Source organism: Festucalex cinctus, chromosome 13, assembly GCF_051991245.1.
Source record: "Festucalex cinctus isolate MCC-2025b chromosome 13, RoL_Fcin_1.0, whole genome shotgun sequence".
Lineage (NCBI taxonomy): Eukaryota > Metazoa > Chordata > Actinopteri > Syngnathiformes > Syngnathidae > Festucalex > Festucalex cinctus.
In genome coordinates, this window is record NC_135423.1 from 13692413 (window position 1) to 13715924 (window position 23512).

The 23512-nt window shown below is 39.7% G+C and overlaps 3 protein-coding genes across 11 annotated transcripts in view; 2 read left to right on the forward strand and 1 right to left on the reverse strand.

Moving 5' to 3' along the window:
* Window positions 1–13697, forward strand: fam118b (family with sequence similarity 118 member B). Of its 5 annotated transcripts, XM_077540141.1 has the most exons (8): window positions 215–751; window positions 1046–1135; window positions 1248–1399; window positions 1950–2202; window positions 6457–6684; window positions 7319–7447; window positions 8759–9056; window positions 13041–13697. In XM_077540141.1, exons 3-8 carry the CDS (start codon window positions 1329–1331, stop codon window positions 13079–13081), a joined length of 1020 nt encoding a protein of 339 aa, XP_077396267.1. In that variant the 5' UTR covers window positions 215–751; window positions 1046–1135; window positions 1248–1328; the 3' UTR covers window positions 13082–13697. The 5 variants fall into 5 exon arrangements, with proteins under 5 accessions (XP_077396265.1, XP_077396267.1, XP_077396263.1 ...); XM_077540139.1 differs by lacking the exons at window positions 215–751; window positions 1248–1399 and adding an exon at window positions 1–53 and having other exon boundaries at window positions 13041–13696; XM_077540137.1 differs by lacking the exon at window positions 1248–1399 and having other exon boundaries at window positions 217–751; window positions 13041–13694.
* On the reverse strand, window positions 11106–17560 carry srpra (SRP receptor subunit alpha). Of its 2 annotated transcripts, XM_077540127.1 has the most exons (15): window positions 17398–17560; window positions 17148–17286; window positions 16819–16902; window positions 16554–16717; window positions 15587–15747; window positions 15358–15511; window positions 14647–14797; window positions 14459–14580; window positions 14259–14380; window positions 14090–14176; window positions 13817–13989; window positions 13508–13721; window positions 13075–13238; window positions 12318–12416; window positions 11106–12244 (listed from the first exon to the last, which is right to left on the reverse strand). In XM_077540127.1, exons 2-15 carry the CDS (start codon window positions 17268–17270, stop codon window positions 12116–12118), a joined length of 1947 nt encoding a protein of 648 aa, XP_077396253.1. In that variant the 5' UTR covers window positions 17271–17286; window positions 17398–17560; the 3' UTR covers window positions 11106–12115. The 2 variants fall into 2 exon arrangements, with proteins under 2 accessions (XP_077396253.1, XP_077396255.1); XM_077540129.1 differs by lacking the exon at window positions 17398–17560 and having other exon boundaries at window positions 17148–17306.
* st3gal4 (ST3 beta-galactoside alpha-2,3-sialyltransferase 4) overlaps window positions 15403–23512 on the forward strand; it is a 27889-nt gene continuing 19779 nt past the window's right edge. Inside the window, exons 1-3 of one of the 4 annotated variants that reach the window (XM_077540135.1) lie at window positions 15403–15538; window positions 18247–18332; window positions 18957–18998. The gene's annotated coding sequence lies outside the window, so the exon portion shown is untranslated. Of the gene's footprint in view, window positions 15539–18246; window positions 18333–18956; window positions 18999–20912; window positions 21246–23512 lie in introns of those variants that run through there. The other 3 variants (XM_077540136.1, XM_077540133.1, XM_077540134.1) reach the window with 3 other exon arrangements.

A 23512-nucleotide genomic window follows, 5' to 3' on the forward strand; every position in this document is an offset into this window, starting at 1 on the left:
GAACCGTGTTGTTTTCAAACGCTCATTAAAGCTTGGAAAATGAAAACATTCAGGTAAAACCCGACAGAGAATTATTTTGAGTTGACGTTTTTACTTGTTAAACCGATTGACAACATAAAACTTTTTCCTGTTCATATGAGTGAAATAACTGTCGAAAGCTAGTTTTAGTTGATTGATACATAATATACAGACTAGTGTCTTGACGGAAGACAAATACGACCTCTTTCTGGCACGAGACAGTAAACTAGAGACTTATCCGAGCGGCAAGTGAAGGCGTCATAAGACAAGCAGCAGAATCGCCACAGGCGGCGACTTCAACCACCCTATCCTCTCACGCAACACAAACTTCAACATAGGACGAAGTGTTCAGCCTCCGCGTAGTACTAAACTTTAGCTTACACGTTTGTATGCCGTTTGCGAAGGCTCCCTTCAGACTCTGCGTTCAGCATGACGAGTTAACCGGAGCTCCCGTGCTTAGTCAAGGTTGGAAAGAAAGCTATAGCAACAGTTGTTTTGGTATATCAAAGTCAAGTTAGCTAGGTAATTCTGTCATTTGGAAAGCCGGGTTTTGTCCGTCACTTCTTGTTACAAGTACTTGAGGACGTGGACTTTTTCGTTTAAAAAAAAAACAAAACAAAAAAAAACGCCGAGATTGCAAGCACTACTGCGACTGTTACTCACTGAGCTGGAATTATAGAGACTTCTTCGTGAGCAGAATTTCAAACAAACTTTGGGCGCCTACTAGATAAAGGTGAGTCATTTCCATGCCAATGAAAGCATTGACTAAAAACAAAAACTTTTACCTGTGTGTGATGGCTTAAACTACAGGCGTGTGGCTGTTGACTCAGCCCTTGGGCTCATCATTACTACAGAAGATGCGCTGAACTTGTACTTCCTGTTTGTATTGTAAAACGTAGAATTCATTGTACATCGTGAGTTAAAATAGTTATACGCTATTGGTGCATGAGTGAGGTAATAGGAAAAGTTGCAACTTGCAAGTGTTTATTGTTTGGTATGACACTGGCTGTTTTTTTTATGGGTCCAGGTGTTGAATGGCCTCTGTTGTAGCGGTGAAAACTGAGAAACGAACTGCAGCTGATTCACAGGATGCAGATTCGAACGGAAAGAAGCCTAGGTAAAGCACATGACATGCTGTACACTGGTCATGGCTCAAAACACTCATAATCTAACATCCCATCATTGAAAAGTACGCTATACATAATTCTTTATCTATGTATACACTCTAGTTGTGTCAGGAAAGATCCAGGGCTGGTGTCATAAAAGATCTATTTCAAACCCAAACTGCCAACTTGGACTTGTCCCCTGCAATGTGGGCCAGACCGTCAACTCACACTTCTATGAAGAGATTCTGCCTTGTTCATTCAGGGCACGAGAAGAGGTGAGCGTTGTGGCAAGACAATAGCTTTATCACCATGACAAAGCACCTGCTCGCAAAGCTCTGAGCATCTGACAGTTCCTGGTCTTGTACAGAATTCCACTCCCTTCACAAGGTCATATGAAACATATGTTATTGTGCATTAGACTCAAGGAGGATTACTTCACAGAGAAAAGCATGTCGTTTGTAGTTTGGATTTAAACTACAATACATCTATATCTTTTGTGACACCAGTCTTAGATTTTGTCTGACCTTGTTTTCCTGTGCTTGCAGGGATTTGTACTTGTCTATATGTGCCATGTGATTGCTGAGAAATGCAAACTGAAAAAAAATCAAGAAAAATAATAAATGCCATCTGAAGCTGATTGACAAAGCATTCTTATGTTCATCGTGAAACGCAGAATCCCCTGTATAGAGTTTTGATTTGTTTTCATTTTTTCCCCATGCTTAGTCTCAATAACCTGACTCTGCACACAAAGTATGAACATATGCAGATGTGTGATTCTGGAAAGTTCTGCTTTATGGAATTCATAATAATCTGTGTGTCCAAAAGGAAGTTGCTGCCCAGCCTGAAGACAAAGCATGCCCCCGAGCTTGTCTTGGTGATCGGCACTGGGATAAGCTCCGCCGTGGCCCCACAGGTCCCCGCTCTCCGCTCCTGGAAAGGCCTGATCCAGGCCTTGCTGGATGCCGCCAATGACTTTGACTTACTAGAAGAGGAGGAGAGCCGACGTTTCCAAAAGCACATGCAGGAAGATAAAAATTTGGTGCACGTGGCTCATGACCTAATACAGAAACTTTCCCCGGTAAGGCATCATTTTAATAATTCCCCTCACTTCTCCTTTCCACACTGCTGTGTCATAACTTCCAGATAACTATTAGTCTCTGTTCATCTCAAGTGAAAACCTCAAACCATCATTTTGGTTGATGTTTCTTGAGTGTTTCACAAGTGCGCAAGCCTTTTATTTTTATTTATTTTTTTAATGGTAGCAGTCATGGCAAGGAGAAAAACTGATGTAGTCCATTAAACCAGAAGTGGAACTTACAGTGACATATCATCTTTGGTACCTCTTTTTTTTTTGTTGGTCCAACGGTTAGTATAGGATTAAAGAAGTGAAAAAAAATCGCGTTTTCAGTTTTCACCATTAACTCTGATGTGGTGGCAAACATTCAGAGGGAGATTACAGCTTGTGTTGGGAAGTGAGTTTTGAAACATTAACAGTAAACAGCACTATATTTTGTTGTTTTGTTATTAATGTTGTATTTGTTGCTTGAGCCTTATACTGAGCATTCCATTTATAGCTAAATAGTTTTATGGTGTAATTTGTTGACACTCTTGCCATTTTGACAAAAAACAAGCCAGAGAAAAAGCAAAACATATTTGTGGAGATAATCCATTAAAGTTTTGCCTGATAATGCATAATGAATTGGTTTGACCTGCCACATTTTTTGTGCGTCTTGAGAGCACTGTTTTTCCTTGACATTTTTGTCGGTTTACAAATCGCATAACCTAGAAGACCATTTGAATTTTGAGGTTGCGTCTTACAAACAAGTTTGACGTAAAACTCCTAAAAATCAATTGTTCCACATGGAAATCTGATGATCATATAGTCAAGGTCACTCAAAGTATTTTGACGCACAGCACAGTCAGCGCATTAACATTTGTTACGGTCTGGGGAACTTCTTTTAGTAACTTCCCACTTTAAAAGTTCAGTGAGAAATGCAGACATGAAAGCTTGTGTTTTGTTCCATCGTATTAGCCAACAATGATAAATTGTAGGGCTTGGAATCACACTTTAAATCAAAATTTGCGATTTGTGTTGATAGCAACGAATGACTTCTGAATCAGATTAAATTGTTACTCCTCCTTGTACTATGCTGTAATAAAGACATTGGCACTTGGCTACATTAAGCTCCAGTACCAGTTCTAGAGTCTTCCTTCATCATAGTTCTCCTTTTTTTCCATCATTGGAACCCCTTCTGTGGTGGCCACACACAAACGTGTGCACACACAAAAGCCAAAGACGAAGGCAGCAGCACATCTCACACATGACAACTTGGTTTGACCTGGCAAGTTTCTGTGCAACTTGAGAGGAGTAATTTGCAGGTACTTTTATTTTTTTTTTGGCAGCTTCCAAATTCTAGTTATGGCATTGCAAAATACGCACAAAAAAGCTAAGAAACAGCAATTGCAGCCTGATTTAAATAAGTGAATAAAATAATATATATATAAAAAAAACAAAACCTAAAGGGCACTCAATTTTAGAGTTTCCACAATACTCCAGACTTAATTACATCACAAAAATGGATAAAGCTACACCTTAACCCATGTTACTTTTTTTTCCTTTACTTATTGGTGCCGTCTGCGTTGGCAGATGGGGGTCCTTGATAGCATTTGCCTCCTGTGTTAGTCATGTCTCATTGCACTTTTGACACTGATAAACCTCACTTTGCGTCAGCCCCTCAGCCAAAGGGAGCAAACAACACTTTATGGCTTTATCTGCCATGTCCTTTTCACGCCCATGTGGTGCAGACCTATTTGCTCTAAGAGCAGCACAGAAAAAAAACGCAAACTAGCAACTTTACATTTAGTTAAAGCAACAGCCAACACGTAGCACGCTTGCACTGCAGTAGAAGAATTGGCACTTTTCGGTTAAAAATCTCTTGTGGCGAATTTGCCAAATATTCGGTGCATCTGGATAGTATTCGAAACGTAATTGTCTGTATTTTTTTTAAAGCATTAAATAAAAATTGTGCAGAGTCATTTTTTTCTTGACAAATTTGTGTTTTAATGCATCCCGCATAGTTGTATTTATATGGCTTTTATATGCACATACACCAGCAAAGCGTATTCAAAAGACTGTTTTGTTGGAGCGCATACGTGCAGTGTTCATTATAAACTGCCAACTACTAAGTAACTTCAAAAATGTACTCTAGTTCTCTCTCGGATTGTTGTCATTAGGCTGATTTGGATTTTGAAAGAACTATGTAAGAATGCTAATATCCTGAAAAATCCACTAATGTGGCAGTTTGACCTACTTCTACATGGAATTTACATAGTCTGCAAAAAGAGTTTCAGGTCATGGGGGTAATCCAAAAGAAAAAGCAAATATTGTCTTTCAAGTTTCGCTGCGGTTAAAATGAGGCTCATTAGAAAATAATGAGTTTATTTGATCATCCCAACGATTAAGTATTTATCGTAGTGTATCATGATCAGTAACTTTGAACCTCTTTTAGAGGAGCTCATTCCCCCCCCCCCTCCCCTGTATAGCGTCAAGGGTGTGTCTTCGATCATGTCACTGGAATTTCCCAAATCTACGGAGAAGTATGCAAAGACTTCATTTATCTCAACTAAATTCTTTTTAGGCAAAACTATGCACTGAATACGAAGTAAGTCCTGGTGAAACTGGTTAAAGTCTGTTGTTTACTTGCACTTCATTTGGTGTTTGCTGAAATCCTCTGATGGCCTGAGGACACAGGGATGGACTTGGCTGCCATAGACACTAGATGTGGATAATTGTTTCTTCCTGTGGAAAGGCATCAAGCTGTTTAGCCCATTAGTACGGTAATCATGGCAAGTCCCACCGTCTCCCTGTGTCCAGATCACCTTGGTCACTACAGCGAAGCACGGAGGTTCTCTATTATTAGCTTCCATGCAGATTTACTCCATGTGTCGTTATGGCACAAGTCTCATATACGAGAGCATATTAGGAGATTCCACAAAATTGCAGCAACACAGATCTAAGTGAAATGGGCTATTGTCAAAGTCACAGCATCCCACAATTATATAATTACGAACAACAAAAGTGACAATTGCTTTCGGTGTTCACACCCTGCTCCCACTTTTTCAGCATGCCCTTAAACTCTTGCCCCTGTAACCGCTCTGATCACCGGGCAGATTTTGCCCCCTATATGCCGTGCCTGAAGGGGCTTGAAATATTTTTTGGGGTGATTATGTCCTGGCTCTAACCTGTGTAGACATGTGTTGCACATTTATTTACAGGCACTTGATGCAGCCTTGATTTAGGTCACATGATGAGATAACACCTTGAACTCACGTTTAATCCAATTAGAGTTCACTACATGCTGCAGGTTTCTGAATGGTTGGGTTTGTATTGGTGCTCAGGTTTTTATGAGCGCTCAATTCTTAACTGTCATCCAAGTGTAAATGTCTATCAATCCATTTTGTTTTTATCTCACGTGTCCTCATTAGGTTCATGAGTGAGCTAGAAGTTAAACCTATCCCAACCTACATTGGGGCAAGAAGCTGAATTGGTCGCCAACAAGTCACAAGTCACATAAAGACAAAAGAAAAAAAATCACACCTATGGATAATTTAACATCTTCGATGAACCTAACATGTATTTTTTTTTTTTTTTTTTAAATGTTGGAAGAAGCTGGCATACAGGGAAACGCACACGAGCACTGGGAGAACATGCAAATGGACACCAAAAGGGCTTGAGCTGAGATTCTAACCCATTACCCCTTGAATGTGGACATGCTAATCCCTGCACTGGGCTACCCACATTAAAACATACCTCACATGTAAAAGACTACCTTTTGATTACAAGTGACAAGCATACAGAAGCTAGCTTGTTGGGGGAGAGCTAACTAGCAGGCTAGCACCCAAGACAAAAAGCTAACATTGACATCCTTGCTCAATATTTTTACTTGTCAAATACAAATTGATTCAAATGCATGCCACTCGTCACAGAAGATCCAATTCATATCCAAAGGTTTTTTTTTTTTATATAACTTGTAAAGCTGATCAATATGTGGCTGTACCTGAGAATGTTGTCAAGCCAAACAAAAGTACCAAAACAAAACCAGTTAAAGCACGAAACCCACTCTTCTGTCACACGACAGCGAAACACTCAAAAACCCTGAAATCATTCTTTTAATGAGTCCGTTTTCTTACGCTTCCTTTGTTTATTCTTCTCCGACCCATGCAGAGTTAATCCTTTGATGCTGGCGGAAACTCGGTTCTAGTGAGGTGCACTGACGGCTTTGGAGACTGCAAAGTTTTTTTTTGAACCACGATTGTGTCATGTTGTTTTCAGAGAACAGGCAATGTGCGGTCTACGTTCTTCAAGGACTGCCTTTACGAGGTGTTTGATGATTTGGAATGCAAGATGGAGCATGCTGGGAAACATCTACTGCGCTCCGTGCTGCAGTTAATGGAGAGCGGCGCGCTGGTCCTCACCACCAATTTCGACAACCTGTTGGAGATCTACGCAGCCCACCAAGGCACGAAGCTGGAATCTTTGGATCTGACTGACGAGAAAAAGGTAAAGGTTCCTGTTTGCATTATGCTGAGGTATTGATTGAACAGTCTTGCCTAGTTAAAGAAGCCAGTCAGCAATTTGAACAGAGAACAAAGTTCACTGCAGCATGAATGTGAGCAGACTTTATTATTAGGTCTGACTCCGAGAGGTAAAAGAACAAAATGACAAGAACTTGAAATACTAATGCGATGTAATAATTTGTTAGATGACAAAGCAAATTGGTCTTTATCTTCTCTTTTTTTTCGACACCATGACAGCCTTTTAGTGAAGTTCCTCATGGGTCAATATTGGCCCAGTAGATAATGATCACACCTTCTGTTTGCAACAGGTGAGGGACAATTTAGTTCTCTTTTACATCTTGGACTCTATTTGCTTTTGGTTTAAAACTGATTCTGAAGTGGGAACACACTTTTGCTCAACCAAATTTTGTTATTAATTCTTATCAGCGCTCTAGGTATTTAAATATAAAAGAAGTTTCCTTATTGAGACATGCCATTGTGCCTCTCAGTTGTGGTATTTATGTCATGTCTCCATCAGGGTTGTAAATATGCTATTACTGCTACTCCGTCCCGACCCAGTCAGAACAGGATGGTGTGCAATGGACTGTTATAACCTGCGTGTTCTTCCTTGTGTGCAGGTGTTGGAGTGGGCTCAAGAGAAGCGGAGGTTAAGCGTTCTACACATCCATGGTGTCTACACCAACCCGTGTGGCATTGTGCTGCACCCCGCTGGCTACCAGAATGTACTGAGGAACACTGAGGTTATGGTGAGTGTTAGAAGACCCTAGCAGACAGTACCATGCTTCTATTAGGGATAAGCTATTATCAAACTAATAATAAATCCACATTTTGCAAAATTAAATGTTTCCTGTTTCAAGGAACCATAAAAATGTGGTCCACTGTAGGGCTGCTCGATTATGGAAAAAATAATAATCACAATAATTTGGGCAATAATTGAAATCATGATTATTCAAACGGTTATTTAATTTTGGTAACAAAAATAAAAATAAAATAAATGAAAATTAGCATTAATATTAAGCATTTAAAAATATTAAGACCAATTAATTAAAAAAAATAGAAACACTAGAATTAGGTGAGTTCTTTTTGGACCAAACATTGATTTATTGATTTATTTACTTATTTATTTATGTTGGCAAAAAGTTGGAGTGCAGCTTGTGCACTGTGCAGTAGGACGATAATTTATTTTTTGGTACAAAAAAGAAAATGTTTACACATTTAAATATATTAAGATCAATTAAAAAAATACAAACACTGTAATTATATAACTTAAATTTATTTATTTATTTATTTTGGTGACAAAAAGTTGAAGTTGGAGTGCAGCATGTGCTGATTGTGCAGTAGGACGATCTTTTTTTTTTTTTTTGTAAAAAGCAAAATGTAAAAAAACAACGTAAAAACAAATAAAATATTAAGATGAATAAAATTCTTTGAAACACTATAATTAGGCGAGTTCCTTTTGGATGAAACAAAATGTATTAAATTCGTTTAAAAAAAAAAAAAAAAAAGTGCAAATGTATACATTTACAACTCAAAAATTAGTATAATAGTCTTTTTTTTATGATTATTGATTTTGTAATTGTGGAGTGTAATATTTTAAATTGTAATTAAGTGTTGATTAATTGCACAGCCTTAATCTACAGCAACATATTCCATCAAAAGTGCACCTCAAATGAATTTTATTCGTCAGATTGAGCACCAGAAACACACACAACATAACAAGCGATTTACATTTTGTACACGTTTGAAGCTGACATAATGGTTTAGTAATGCCGCTCGATGCCGAAAGCCATATCTGAGGTCCATAGTTCAAAAGGAACTATGTTGAAATGAGTTGAGTCACTTCATGTGATGTGTCGTGCTTTGCTGCCTTCTTCGTGTGGCATCTATAGAGAAATGGCAATCGTTTTATGGGTGGGTCAATCACTACTGGACTTTCAGTTTTTGCAGCATAGCGAATAGTAGGATGAGACGATGATATTTAATTGGTATATACTTCATATGCCTGTGCTAGCTAAGCAATGGCTAGTTACCAAAAAAAGTAACACGTATTCCCACAGCGTGAGATTCAGAAGCTGTACGAGACCAAATCGTTTGTTTTCCTGGGCTGCGGGCGCACCGTCGACGACACGACCTTCCAGGCGTTGTTCTTGGAGGCGGTCAAACACAAGTCTGACCTGGAGCACTTCATGCTTGTGCGGCGCGAGGATGTGGGCGAGTTCAAGAAGCTGCGCGACAACATGCTGGACAAGGGCATCAAGGTCATTTCCTACGGGGACGAGTACTCGGACCTGCCCGAGTACTTAGAGCGGCTGGCCAACGAGATCTGCTTTCGAGATGTTTCAACAAATGACTGGGGTAAGGTACATTGTTCATATTTGGTTTGATGGATAGGAATGATCAAACTTTTACTTACATTTGGTTTAGGGCAAAGGCATGTCTATAATAGCATTCCATCAACCAATTAGAAGTTCTGCCAAGTTTTTTGACTATGCAGGCTAAAATTAAGTCATTATTGGTATTTGGTATATTCCAGAGTATGTTGAGTGCTTTGTTGAGGCATGGTGTTGTTGATAGAAGACAACTCTCCCAGATTTGCACTGCTGGTTGAATTTCTCAAGTCCACTTCAAGATCCATATCTGATTTTGTTTTATTTTAATGTACATTTCAAGTGGAACATATCTGATATGATGGAACATATGAAGCTAGGGCTGCAACAATTCATTTTCTTACTTTCTTTTTTAAGAATCAAATTTTTTTTCCTACCAATTGGTACCACTGGTATTATTTTTTATCAATTGGAGGTTGCCATCCTCATTATCTACTGTAGTGCCTATGACTTTGCATGTGTATGGCTTTAAAAGCCATATGTGAAGCTTTTCAGATTTGTATATGTGTTTGGAAGAGTCCTGATTCCAGTCTTGACTTGAACCATGCAGTGCAAAGCCAGCCAAAGATCAGTAGTTTCCACACATGGATGTTCTATGAGTGTTTTTCACTCGACATACAGTGGAACCTCCAAAGTCAAGACGCAATTTAATAGATGACTTCACAATTCCTCACAGAGGAGATCACGGAAAGTGAATTAATTCTTTCCACACTCAATGATCCGCAAAGGCAAAACTGCAAATTAAAATAGTCAAACTACTCACTCTTTGAAAACGCCTGGCAGACATTGTGGGAGTTTTTTGCAGTGTAATGCAGTCATAGAGTGGTGTTTTTATATTGGCGGAATTAACTGTCTAATCAAGCGTCTGCATGGTAAAATGAACTTGCACATGTAATTGACTAATTGCATGGCTCACTCACTGAGCTGAAGACACACTTTGCTTATATTTGCAGATGGTGCCATACATGATGGTGTACTGGTTAAAAATTTATTTTTCTAGAAACACATTTAGACCATGGTGGTTCCACTGTACTTGTTAGTTTTGATTGATGACTTCAATGATGTGCCAATATTTATTTATTTACTGTACAACCTTTCTATCTGTATTTCCAGGGTATTAAAATGGGGGGTGGGGGCAGCAGAACGGATTTAACACTCAGAAATACCTCCTTCAAGGTTAGGACTGAATGCTTCTTCTCGCTGACATCAAGCTGCGGCCACATACCAGATTTCCACTGCAGCAAACAAGAGACTGTTCTCTTCTTGCATGTCGGTAGGGCTAGAAAGTCAAAAGTCTACTTGCCCCTTCAGGGTCAAAAGAACTGCTGATCTTTTAGTGCTTTCAGCTGACTGCATGATAACGTTCATGAAAGCTGGATTCGTCAATAACTTCACTGAAATTCCCCATGTTTGTTTTTTGTTTATGTCACTAAACTAAACATTGTTTCTGTTTTGCATTTCTTTCCAACAAGTGTTACAATAGTAGCTGATTGTGGCCCGTTTCTGTCATTTTCTTTACATGCTTATTTAAAAGGGAAGAAATTGAAGTTTGGGACACTCCAGAAGAAGTAATGCATGCTGGTGATGACAAACTGCAATAGATGTGACTCACTGTGATTCCCCGTGAGTCATCACATTGGCTCGTGTGGGAAGGGAATCTTCATGTTACGCCTGCTCGCTATGTGCCAATATGCACAGTTGCACACGTGATGGGGTCCATACATTCAACAAGGTTGGCGTCTGCCAAACGCAGCACAAAAGGACACGGTAACTATTCATTTGCACTGTACTGGTATGTCATAGACTATTCCAATTCTGTTCTTTCTTGCCAAGCATTGTTTTGCAAGTAGCAACTTGTCACTCCGGTGTAGACATGTTCTTTGTTCTTTTTGTATTTGAAAGTACTCACGTGTTTGCGATGTAGTATTTATAAGTGCTGTTTTCAAAATAAAGCTATTGGTATCCCATTTGTGTTGTGCTGTTTGGTCTGACAAAGAACAAAAGACACCAGGGAAAGTTCCAAAATGCATGCCGTGTACAGCAGCTTTATTTAGAAATGTTTACATTCTCATAAATTAGCTCAAATAACCTTAGATTCCCTAATAATGCATTACTGCAAGTTAAATGAGGGAGATGTTTGGCTGTGTTCAACGAATGAATGAAGAAATCCATGGGGAAAACATAAATAACCATTCTTGGGGAAACGGGTTGCAACAATCATTCATTTACAAAACTATTTCTGGTTCTCTTTTGTGATTAAATCTATTAGTTAGGCTGGTAAGGAACACAGTACAGGACTCCTGAAGTTGGAACAAACACTGTTGATCCAATAAAGCAGGGCCGGGGACAATCTTTCCTATCAGGGGCCATAGTATAGATTATGGGGGGGCTGGGGGGGAAATAAGAAATGGGTATTTGTGGGTTAAACGGTAAGGTATTTTTTTTAACTGCTCTTTCAGGCCACATAACTCGCTTCAGACAATGTATAAACTGTACATTTAAATCCAATTCACTCCATCTTTCCCTCTTGAGTGGGATTAGTTCCATGTGTCCTTGATGTGAGCGGTAACCATGACAACAGGAGACAAATAGGCACTATGGTCACTAAGCATTGCACAGGCAGCTGTTGTCAACCTGACCCTATTTAGCTGGGAGGATGACTGACAAAACGACAGATATTGTTTGTTTAACTAGTTCTTACTGGGTAAACAGAGGTCCATTAGTTGGGGGCAATTCAGAACTTAAACCGATTATGAGGTACTTTTCAATTTGGGCCAAATCCTGTCAAAAAGAAACAGGAAGGCTCCTCAGGTTGTGTGGGTTTCAAATGCACTGTCGTCTTTTCACGCCGGCCTGAAGCTGGAACAACAATGTCATGATGAGAAAGATGGGACATGAGAAAGGGTGGCACAGAAGGACGGTAAGCGCAGGCTTTTAGCAGGGGCTCAAGCATCTCTTGGCAGCACGGCGAAATGATAGTTGGCTTCCGAGCGTCCCGACGACAAAGATCAGAACCGTGTGGCCTTTTTAAGCCTTCATCAGGGCGCTGACCACAGCGCGGGCATTGAGACTGCGCAGGTCATTGTACGTCTGCCCGGTGCCCACGAACACTATTGGCTGGCCCGTGATGTAGGTCATAGAGATCGCCGCACCAACCTATGAAGGAGAAACTGCGGTGAATTAAACCTTCTGATTCAGTAAAAACGTAGTCAAGCGCATGTGAACGCACCTTGTCGTCAATGGTGTCAAACTTGGTGAGCACGATGCCATCAATGAGACGAGGTTTGTCAGACATGGAGTGGTCAGCCAGAGCCTGGTTGAACTTCACCTGGTGAACCAAGAACAAGAGATGCTTAATATACAAGTTTTTACCACCCAGCATGTTTCACAGGTAGCATTTATGAGGACAGTTGATCAGGAAAGCAACGCTGCCCTCTGTTGGACTTTAAAATACAACATGTCAGCATTTTACAGCAGGTTAGCTATACTGTAGTTCCAAAACCACTGTGGTCTTTAATTAGAACCTGTGAAGAAAATTTTATTCTAAAAATATATAATTTTAGGTAGTTGCTGAAAATATGTGCAAAGTCAAACTGTGTAGTACTCAATTGTGGAGGAAAAACATTAAACATTTCGGTTTTCCTGACTTTTTTTTTTTTTTTTTTTTTGCCGTGGCTAAAATGGTACCCAGTCTGACATAAGTCCGCCCCTCGCCCACTATATAAACTTGAGCATCATGTTTGCCCCAGCAATTATCCGCGGTAACTGCTTTAGAGCGCCTCGTAACTGGTGGTGAGTGTGTACAGATGCTGAAAATTTGATTTCAGCGCATTCAGGTAACATGCTAAGAGTATCTGACAGTGGTGATAATAGCTTGATTTTTCCTGATTTTTAAGCCTATTTTTAATGTATTCACAGGGTTAATACAATTACTTTTCTTTCCCTTAAATAGGTGCAGATTCCTCTCCGAGGTGGGATGAGCTTACCAACTGATCGACTGCCTCGTTGCCCACCAGAGCCTCCCCGACGAACAGCACGAGATCAGGCATGTTGACAGCAATGAGTTTAGCCAGGGCTGTCATGAGGGGCGCATTGTCCTGCATACGCCCCGCGGTGTCCACCAGCACCACGTCGAAAGCCTGGTTGCGAGCTGGAAGCAATCATGAAGGAGTTTAGTTATGTTTAGACTCTCATTACACGTTGGCTTCATGACCTATTACTTATCCATCAGGTGTGTTCAGGGGTGAGTTGTTTTGGTTTATTATAGTTGTATTTGAAAGTAGTATAATTCTCTTTTTACTTGTATGAAAGTTAATGGTACAATGTGACTTTTCACCAGTGTCACAAAATAAAATGTGTTCAACTTTGAAGGTTCATAAATATTTTCATCTTTGTTGAAAAGAAAAAACACTATCTTACCATAGGCAATGGCCTCCATTGCGATTCCAGCAGCATCCTTCCCGTAGCCCTTCTCATAGAGCTGGACCATCGTTCGTCCTCCGTGCTTCTCCGGCGGGTGCAGCGAATTCAGGCGGCGCTGGTGGGTTCGCAGCTGTTCCACTGCTCCGGCGCGGAACGTGTCGCAGGCCGCAATCAGCACTGTGAAACCGTTCTCAATGAGCCAGAATGAGATCTGGACCGAGAAGAGGACACAGGTGGGTGACATCAGGCACACAAAAGTATATTTTTTTCCCCCCTACAATTTCCATCTGTACACTGAAAACTCACCTTCGCCAGGTTGGTGGACTTTCCAACCCCGTTGACGCCACAGAACGTAATGACAAAAGGTCTCCTCTGGCTCTGCGCCTCCATGACGTCTCTCAGAATATCTACCCTGCGCTTGGGCTGCAGAATCTGCACCAGCGACTCTTGCAGGGCCTGCTTTACTGTTGATGCAACAGCTGCACACACGCACAAGATTTGCATCAATTAAATCATGTAATTTTCTGTGATATCAATCTGACAAAACAAAACCATAAAAAAAAAGTCATGTTTGCGTACTGGTGAAGGTGCCCATGACTTTGCCTTCCAGTTTTTTGGCTACAGAGTCACAAAGCTGTGAGGCGATTTCGGCTGCTACATTCTTTGCTGTGAATAACAGATCCACAATGATGATCAATCAGTGATAAATAAGTAGGATGAGAGAGGGAGGAAGGCAACAATCTCCTACCGATGAGGTGGTCCCTCAACTTCTCTAAAACTGGCTCCATGTCCTCCAGGTTCAGACTCTTGGAGCCCACCAGGCCCTTCAGCATGCCAAACATGCCGCCAAAGCCGCCACGCTTCTTGGCACTGACAAGATTCCGCAACATTTTTCAGACAAAGTTTTGCGCTTACACTGAGCGGTCAAAGCTAAAACAGCCCTCATACCTTGTCTTGGTTGCACTAACAACAACTCTTTCCTCTTCTTCTTCCTCCTCCTCCTCCTCGTCATCACTGGACTCACATTCCACAGACAGCAAATCTCCAATCATGGGGTTTAGCTGCATCCCCTGAAACATTTCGATGTTATTACAAAGTGTTCATTTAAGTAGTAAACACCTTTCAAATATACATACAGGATCAATAGGTGCATCCTGGTTTTGGTCACAACCATTGGGGGAACTCTCTCCGTTCCTGTCACTGTAGTCCAGGTCCTTGGTACTGTTGCCACCCATGTCCCAAACACGCCTTTGTTTTTCCTTGGGCTTCTGAGGCTTTGGAGACTTACTACACGTAAGACAATACACCACCAGATCAATTAATGCCATACATTATTGAAATTTGAGAATAAATCAATAAATAAGTAAGTACAATAATAAATAACAACATTTATTATATAATTTACAATAATAATAGGAATTAATATTTATTTAAATTATTTTACATTTTAAGAACTTTTTTTTTTAACCTATCCGCGGTTATTTACTAAAAACCCCACTTATTTACTGGTTTTATGCTCAGCCTCAGGCTATTAATAGTTGCTTCTGTTCCATCGTTGCCAAAGAACAGTGTTGAAGTGAGGAGGAGCTTCATTTAGACAGTGTTTTGTTGCTATTTTATAACTTTAATAGGCAATTATAAACTATTTGGGGAGGGGGCGTCAATTACTTGGGGATTTTCGCTATTTGCCACAGGGCTCTGTCTTTATTCATTCCCATTCTTTATTCCCTACACCCTGAATAACTGGATAGAGTAACAGTGAAGTAAACAGACTGAATCTGTCATTCGACGTTAGAGGTGCACCTGAATTACCTTCAGAAAAAGTAATATTCAGTATCATCTCTCACCTGACTTTTTCAGCAGTTCCCACTGTACGCTTGCGGAAGAACTCCTCTCTCTTCTTCTGCATGATCTCCTCAGCAGTAAGGTTGCCGTTCTCAACCAGCTTCGAGGCAGATGTGCCTTTGCCTTGATCTGCTTTGACAGGGTCTACCACAGAAGCTGGAAAAGATTGACCGGTCAGATCTAGTAAGTTATAATAATGACTATTATTAATGCTCCTCTAACCACACTTACCTTCCTTTTTGGTATTCTTGCTCTTCTTGCTACCCTGCTCCTTGTCTTTGTCCCCACCCTTTGTTTCTATCATTGACTTCACAGTTTTTTGGGATTTTTCAGACTCCTTAAAAGAACGCATAGGTGCGGGGCTCCGAGCTTTGCTGCTCTCTTCTGCGTCTCTGGTGGAAAACATCAGACATTAGGCACACGTTATCATTTACAATCAAACGGAAATTACATCAAAATTACTATCTTGAGTAACAAGGAAATTACAAACTTTTTTTGTATCAGTAACTGACTTTTTTTGTGGTAAATGGTAGTGATATTCGCCAGCTTGGCCGAAACCATAACGATTATTGACATTATCCTCCACCTTACGTTCTTGAACTTATAATTGGAGCCAATATCTATTTAATTACCCCAATACATGCGTGCTGGATGCCATAATCGCCAAAAATGATCAAAAGAGCCTGCACAGCTATGTCTGTCCACCTACCCATCCTTTTCCGCCATTCTCAAAATATCTTGCAGACTGCTCAACTTGATAAGACGCACACTGGCAGAGTGAAAATACTTCAAATGTGGTTCGATGTGCTGGAGTTTTTCTTTTCAAGTTTCTTTTTTATATATAGTTTTTAGTGGAAACAAAGGGGGTTTCTGAAAAGGTTCCTGCAGTGGAAAAAAACCCATCGGCATATAGTTGCAGCTTGTAACTGAGTGAGTCATTTCTGATACACTTGCAAACAAGCAAGGCCAATTTCCTTTGTGGTTGATGCAGATAAACCTTAATTCATATTCAAATATCAATGAGTTATCTTAACAAAAGTCACAGCAATGTCTCAAGCTGTTCTTTCGCCTTGAAATTTATTTTATTTTTTTGTGAAAATAATAATAATAATAATAATAATAACTCAAGAGTCAACCGATTTGAAAAATTAAAAATTATGGTAAGAGAGAGCACATTGGCATGTGGAAGTGCAATTACCGAAGAAGCATTTTGAAGTCATCCTCAAACTGGAAGCTGTGATTGAGAAGCTTCATTGCTCCCTTTTGCTCCAGTTTATTCTTATAACGGTCCCTGAAATGCAGCTGGACGTCATCTATGAACTTGTCCACATATGTCAGCGTTAGGATCTTTTGAAAACCCACCTGAACACAAAAAAAGGGATGATGAACTTCTGAAGAATCACATAGGTCCGTGTTCACTCTCACGTTATGTTAAATTAGTAGTGATGCGTTCACTGACTTACCACAAAAATCAACTCAAACTCGTTGTCCAGTTTATATTTAAGATTCAGGGCTTCATGAGTGAACGAGTTATTTCCACTGCGCTCCTGTAAAGTGACGTGTCAACAAGAGCTCAAAACAATTTTTATGAACTTAACATCTTTCTCAGACATTTTTTAAGCCACTACAGTATACAGATACGATTTTCGGTAAAGCTGGCGAGGGTTCTCGTGCGACGGGTTAAATATCACGCAGTACATGTGCAGTGCTCCTACGTATGCTGCTACCTGTTAGCATTAGCCGTTCGCACAGTTGTCAAACCCAGTCTCATCGGACGAGAACCGAGGCTCACCTGCAGGATCACGGAGCGGATCAGGGCGTTGACGGGCCCGGTGAAGGACTCGGTGACACCGGTTCCCTGAAAGCACCACAGCACTATCCCCCCTTTGCTGAAGATGGTGAAGAAATCTAGCATCTTGACACCACGTAACCTGGATTAGCGAGGGGAAAACGGGTTACAAAGATGCAAATCGATGGCCTACAAAACAAAAACAGAACGGAAAACCATTAACTGGGTGATTTCCAGCTCTCCAGTAACTCACCAAAAATACTTAAATAGAAAGTAAACCCCCCACGAGTTGAACCCACCACTAGTGCAAAACAGTTTTTAGACACGTCAGATGCAGAACGAGGAAGTGACGCAACATGTGCGTTGTTTTGCGCATGCGCACTATCGAAGTGTGTGACGCAAATGAAAAACGTAATCGCTGTTTTTTGTTTTTTTGTCTTTCTTAGTAATGTTGCGTTCATGTGCAATAAGTATCCAGAATGGCCACAAGAGAGCGATGTTGATCACTATTCCTCACGATGACTTATTGTACAGTAGTCCAGTGCTGTATGTTGATGTATTGTACAGTATGGGATGTAACAAATTTCTACTTTGTTACCATAGTTACAAAATGTCATCAATGAACGCATAACTGTGAAATATTCACAACAAACCTGAAAATCTCACCTGCGTATCTGCTAATGAGAAACCTATTAAATAAAACAGTAGTGGTGAACCAATTTATGTAAAGTAGGCTATAGTTGTAGTAAGTTAGATTTTGCTCTTAATTCGCTCTGTCACAAATGTGTCGGTGATGTCTTTGGAGGTGGAAGAGAAAGAAACTGAGCAGGAAATAATAAAAAGTTTGGAGTCAGTGTAAGACAGTCAATTTTAGTTGTATACCACACGGAAAATGGATAGATGGGTGGATTATAAAGCGACTGAAGCGCATTAGTAGCTAAATAAGTCATCTGTTGACAAGCTACGAGGGTGTTGCAATGTTTTTTTTTGTTTTTTTTTTTTGTTTTTTTGGGTCAGGATAGCCACTGAAGAACGTGTATATAATACATTTTAATGTATTCGCAGGGTTGTTCATACAATTAATTTTCCTTCCCTTAAATAGGTACATATTCATCTCAGAGGTGGGATGGGCTTACCAACTGATCGACTGCCCACCAGAGCCTCCCCGACGAACAGCATGACGACAAAGTGAATAACATTTCATATTTGGTGGCGTAGCCCTTACTTGCAATAACTGCATGAAGCCCGCAACCCACTGACTTCACCAGATTGTTGCATTCTTCATTTGATGTACTGTTACAGACCTTTGCTGCAGCCTCCTTCAGTTCTTGTTTGTTTCTTGGGGTTTCTCCTTCCAGTCTCCATTTGGAAGGCAAAATGCATGATTTGTTGGGTTGAAGTCTGATGACTGACTTGGCAAATTAAAGACTTTCCACATGTCCCCACGATGAACTCCTTTGTTGTGTTTTGGGTCATTTTCTTTGACATGACAAAGCTTTTCCCAATTACCATAGTTTGAATTCATTTTTCTGTAAATTACCAGACAAAAAGGTTTTGTAGACCTCAGAATTCATTCTGCTGCTGCCATCATGAGTTACATCATCATAAAAAGTAATGAACCTGTTCTAGAAGCAGTCTTTGGATCATGAGCCGATCCTTTCTTTCTTTATACTTTCGCCTTTCCATCACTTTGGTAGAGGTTAATTAATCTTGGTCTCAGGAAAGCCTTTCGCAGCATCAAAATGATGTGATTTCAATTTCCAAACGTTCAACTGTACATATGTTATTTTAACTAAGTATTATTATTTGCAGGTCTCTGATGGCATGGCTTCAACTGACTACCATGCAGTAAACGTGAGTTGAGCTTACACTCAGTGATGATGTGGATCTGAGTTGTCTCTCTCTATATATGTAACTGAAAAACTACAGTATATAAGCTATCATGTATATATGTTAAAAATGGATTGTGTTAAAAATGGATAGTTCGTCCGCCCAACACCTTAGACGCAGATGTCAAGTACAATACTTGATCAAATAAACAGCCCCAGCCACTATATGAGGAAATGCATTTCTCTTGGCAGAAATGTGTTGGCTCAATCAAACATATTGGCAGTCTGAAGCATTTCAAATTTTGGCCACACAGTTTAGCATAATGTGTATTCTTTAGTGCAACTGGAGCATAACATTGGTGTTTCTACAATTGTTTTAGTATTTGTTTTTATAGGAGATGCCATCTGTCAGCAGAATTAGTCAGTTGTTTTATACTAATGTTGCATCATTCTTCCATTTCTCCTGCTCCATGTGAACGACACATTCAGGACACAGAACAGACTTGATAGTCACTTTTCTGTGCCAGAGTACATATCGAGGCTAACCTCAAGCCATGGTTAATGTCACTATGTTTTATATCACTAACAGTCAAAATGGATGGAAATGAATAGGCTGCATAATGTCCTTCATTAAGAAGAGAAAGACTAACAAGAATGCTGCCAGGAGGAAAGCTGACTGTTAAATCTGAAGGCCCATCAAATGTGATCCTGTTATGTAGTGGTCATCATCCCAGTAATCTTTGAAAGAGAATAAAATAAGTCTGCACATAGCAGGCTGCCATGTTCTACACTACAGTATACTCTCAGACCACCAACAGTCAGATAAAAAGCTCTCAGCTGTTCCTAACTACGGTGGTCCGGCCTGTGTGAGGCCAGACTGACCAGAACATTTGTGTCTGCGGTGAATACATTCAGCTTGCCATGCAACTGCAAAGCATCAGCTGTGCTAATTAAAGGAGAACAGGGAGATCCAAACATCTTGTCAAGGTTTTTATCATAAATCACATATATAGACCAAACAGTGAAAATGAGAAGTCTGCAATTAATTAAATTCTGCAGAGCAAAGTCAGATGGGTTGTTGTACATCAGTTATTTCCTGTTGTAGCAGCACTATTAGATAACAATTTCAGCATGTGTGTATTCCAATGGGTCATGGGGCCTAAAAGGACTGGATGGCGGCCATCGCAGAATAGTTAGATTTTAGACAAACAACCATTCACACTCAACAGACAAACTAAAGAAAAAGTAGAGTTTTTTTTAACAAACCTAACGTCCATACTTTTCAAAGGTGTTATTGATACTCAGGTAGCTAGGCCACAAATAAGGAAGGAAATCCTGAAAAACTGCCTTGGGCCCCAAGTTGAAGGCGGCTGATTTGGATCATATCAATATAAAAATATTGCCTATGCTTATACAGAGAAACATCAATTAATCAATTAATCCAAAACTAATTTATTTTCCTCAGAATGTCACTCTGGCAAAAGTAACAATTCTCCGCTCCTCAATGAAAGCAGATTGAATATCTTTGTGTTTAATCACAATAAGACATTTGCAAACATCTGCTTTTACTTTGGAAAACAATGATCAACATTTTTTCCACATTTTCTGATTGATCTTACGGAACGAACCAGTAACTGAATCATAATTAATGTTTGTGCATTTTCTGCACTGTTCAAAATAATGTTGTTTTTCTTTTCTTTCTTTTTTTTTAATAGTCATGTACATTAGAAAAAAAAATATTATTGAAATTATTTAAAATCTAATTCTATAGATTATTCTACAAAATGTAGGAAATATGTTAGATTTCATTGTATTTTTTTCTTTTATTTTCATTTCATATGTCGGTTATTTATTACGCACACGCACACACAGACACACACACAAATATTAATAACCACAGCTATCTGTTTCCAGAGTCACCATTATGGTCCATTCGCGCGTGCTCCCTTTTTGCGCATGCGCGGTCCGGCAATTGGGAAGGCGCCGCTGTTGGAGGAGTGGAAGGAAAAGGGACGCGTTTGAAGCGCGAGCCGCTATGTGCCCGCGGCGGACTCCACAGCAACCAGGGCCGCGGTTAGCTCGCCGGTGGTCCGCTCGTCGTTTCCGCGTCGCAACGGGATGCTCGCCTCGCTTGGCCGCTGCTTGCGGAGCCGCGTCTTTCCCACGGAGGGAATGTCACTCACTGCGGCGGCGTGAATCTGCTCACACGCTCCCAGCAACGTTTCACCTTCCTCTTTTCGGATTATAATTGCTTTTGGTGTCGGTCGCTTTGGTGAGTAGAACTGTTCGAATCCTCTACGGCGCAAATGGTTTTAAAGTCTAGTCTGCTCGCGTTTCTTGGATTAAAGGGTCAATTCTTCCATTTGGCAGCTATGTTGCAGACGCTGTTATTTGTCACGATTATCCGTAGCAGACGTATTAACTAATCATTCGCATTGATTAGCATCGTTTCCGACATTCAAATCTGGACTCAAATTAATCATGAATAATTTTTTAATCCGTGCACGGAAATCACACCTGTTGTCACCGAGCGCACGTGACGTCACGTGACTAACATTTAGTATTTGGATGTGCAGACAATGTAGTTGTTGTGGCCGTTAGAATTGAACACACTGGGTTCACACACACCCTTGAGGTTATTGTGTAACGTTTGTTTATTGCCATCTTTAGTTCATTTGTATTCAGGATAGTGCACTACTGCAGGCTTTCCCAACAGTTAGCAAAGTGCACTTGTCTTGAGAATGACATCACTTATTCACTCTTACCACATAAATCGGTCTGATTTTTATTTTATTTTTTTTAAATGAAGACATTGCTTCCAAAAGAAACAGCCCACAGTGGTTGATCTTATCTTTACAAGACACAAACATTAGATACTCTATCTCTAACATCATGACGTTAACTGTGCGCATTTATTCATGCAACACAAATAAAGCATATAGTGGTACGCCCATACTTTTCCCCTCAACTTTTACCATATATGCTACAGAATATTGTCCAAGTTTTAGTGGTCTTGTTTCAAAATGACTGTTTCCCGAAATTAGTCCTACCCTGCCCTAATTTAGAGTTAAATCTGCAAACGACTATGATATATACAGTCGTACTGCATTCAATTTTTTTCTTCATTGCTTCAAGACACAATCAACAATAAAATCCACACAGTCTAAATCAATTTTGTTGTTAATTTGTACATTCATGTAAATTAGGAATTTTATTTGAATATATATATATATATATATATATATATATATATATATATATATATATATATATATATATATATATATATATATATATATATATATATATATATATATATATATATATATGACTATAGTATAAAATTTTGACTTTTTCAGTTACGATTTATTTAGAAAATGTGACAGATCAGATTAGACTGAATCAACAACGTCTCTGGGCCAATTAATGGTCCCAATTTTGCCTAATTTGCTTTTAGACACCGTTAATCAACATCAAATCCAAACAATGAAAATTACGTTTGATGATAAATTGAGTTTAAAAATATAAACTTTAAGAACTAACCTTGATTTGATTTAAAATTTATTTTAACTTAATTTATACAGTACTTTTCCACCTTATAAGGCTCTCAAAGTGCTTTACATTTTGTCTGCTCATTCACCAACTGATGATGTCGCATCAGGAGCAACACACTTCAACATGGTCACAGCGGCCAGGTATTGAACCCACAATGTTTTCAAGACAGTCGTTCTACCACTGACCCACACATAATTTATAAGCAAACTTGTAGTGTTGTAAGTAAAGAACATTTTAGCTTTCCTCTTGTGAAAGCAAGTTGCATAAAGTGTTTTTGAGTGTGTCAGGGCACCCGGGGCAAGACAGATAACATTGTGGACATAAAAAGCTCTTATATCATGCCAGCAAAAGATGTTGTAAAATGTGAAATTTAATGAGATTAACATGCACAACCTTCCACGAGGTTTGTTTGGAGAGCAATAGGAAAGTTGCAAAATCACTTATGATTAAAGTCTCTTATTGTGTAACCAAACGCTGTATTAGATGAAATAGTTTCATCCCCTCCATATTGGGCGCTGTTACACACGATGAAGTAAAGAGGGATGTTTGTTGTAAAACAGCCTGCAGGGACTCACTTCGTTCACATGGTTACAACTCCCATGAAAAAATGCATTTAGGAAGCAAAAGGATCTGATTGAAGGCTTTTTTTGAGACTGTCCTCATAAGTGTGATTAAACTGCTACACATTACATCCAGATTTAGCTCTTCTGACAGGATTAAAATAAAGGATTATGTGTGTGTGTGTTCAAGGTCATTCTCTGTTTTGATTTTATTGTATTTTTTTTTTCCCCCCGAGAGGAAAAATCAAGCGACGGCTGAAATGGGTTTGTCGTTAGTATGTCACTCATGGCTGCAGAGCTTGTTCTTGACGCATTCACAGGCTAAAGTGCGCAAAGGTATTCAACCCTTCCACGTATGGGTTTTTGGTAGCGTGAAACCTATAAAGTCTAACACAATTAATTCTGATGACTGGGAATAGAATTA

Bases quoted from the DNA above. Each gene is read 5' to 3' on its own strand.
- fam118b (XM_077540139.1), top strand. From the start codon at position 1,053: ATGGCCTCTGTTGTAGCGGTGAAAACTGAGAAACGAACTGCAGCTGAT. The intron at 2,203-6,456 runs GTAAGGCATCAT...TGTTGTTTTCAG, and splicing joins TAATACAGAAACTTTCCCCG to AGAACAGGCAATGTGCGGTC. The intron at 9,057-13,040 runs GTAAGGTACATT...TCCCTTAAATAG, and splicing joins TGTTTCAACAAATGACTGGG to GTGCAGATTCCTCTCCGAGG.
- srpra (XM_077540127.1), bottom strand. From the start codon at position 17,270: ATGCTAGATTTCTTCACCATCTTCAGCAAAGGGGGGATAGTGCTGTGG. The intron at 14,581-14,646 runs GTATGTATATTT...GAAATGTTTCAG, and splicing joins AGGATGCACCTATTGATCCT to GGGATGCAGCTAAACCCCAT. The intron at 13,990-14,089 runs GTACGCAAACAT...GCGTGTGTGCAG, and splicing joins AGTCATGGGCACCTTCACCA to CTGTTGCATCAACAGTAAAG.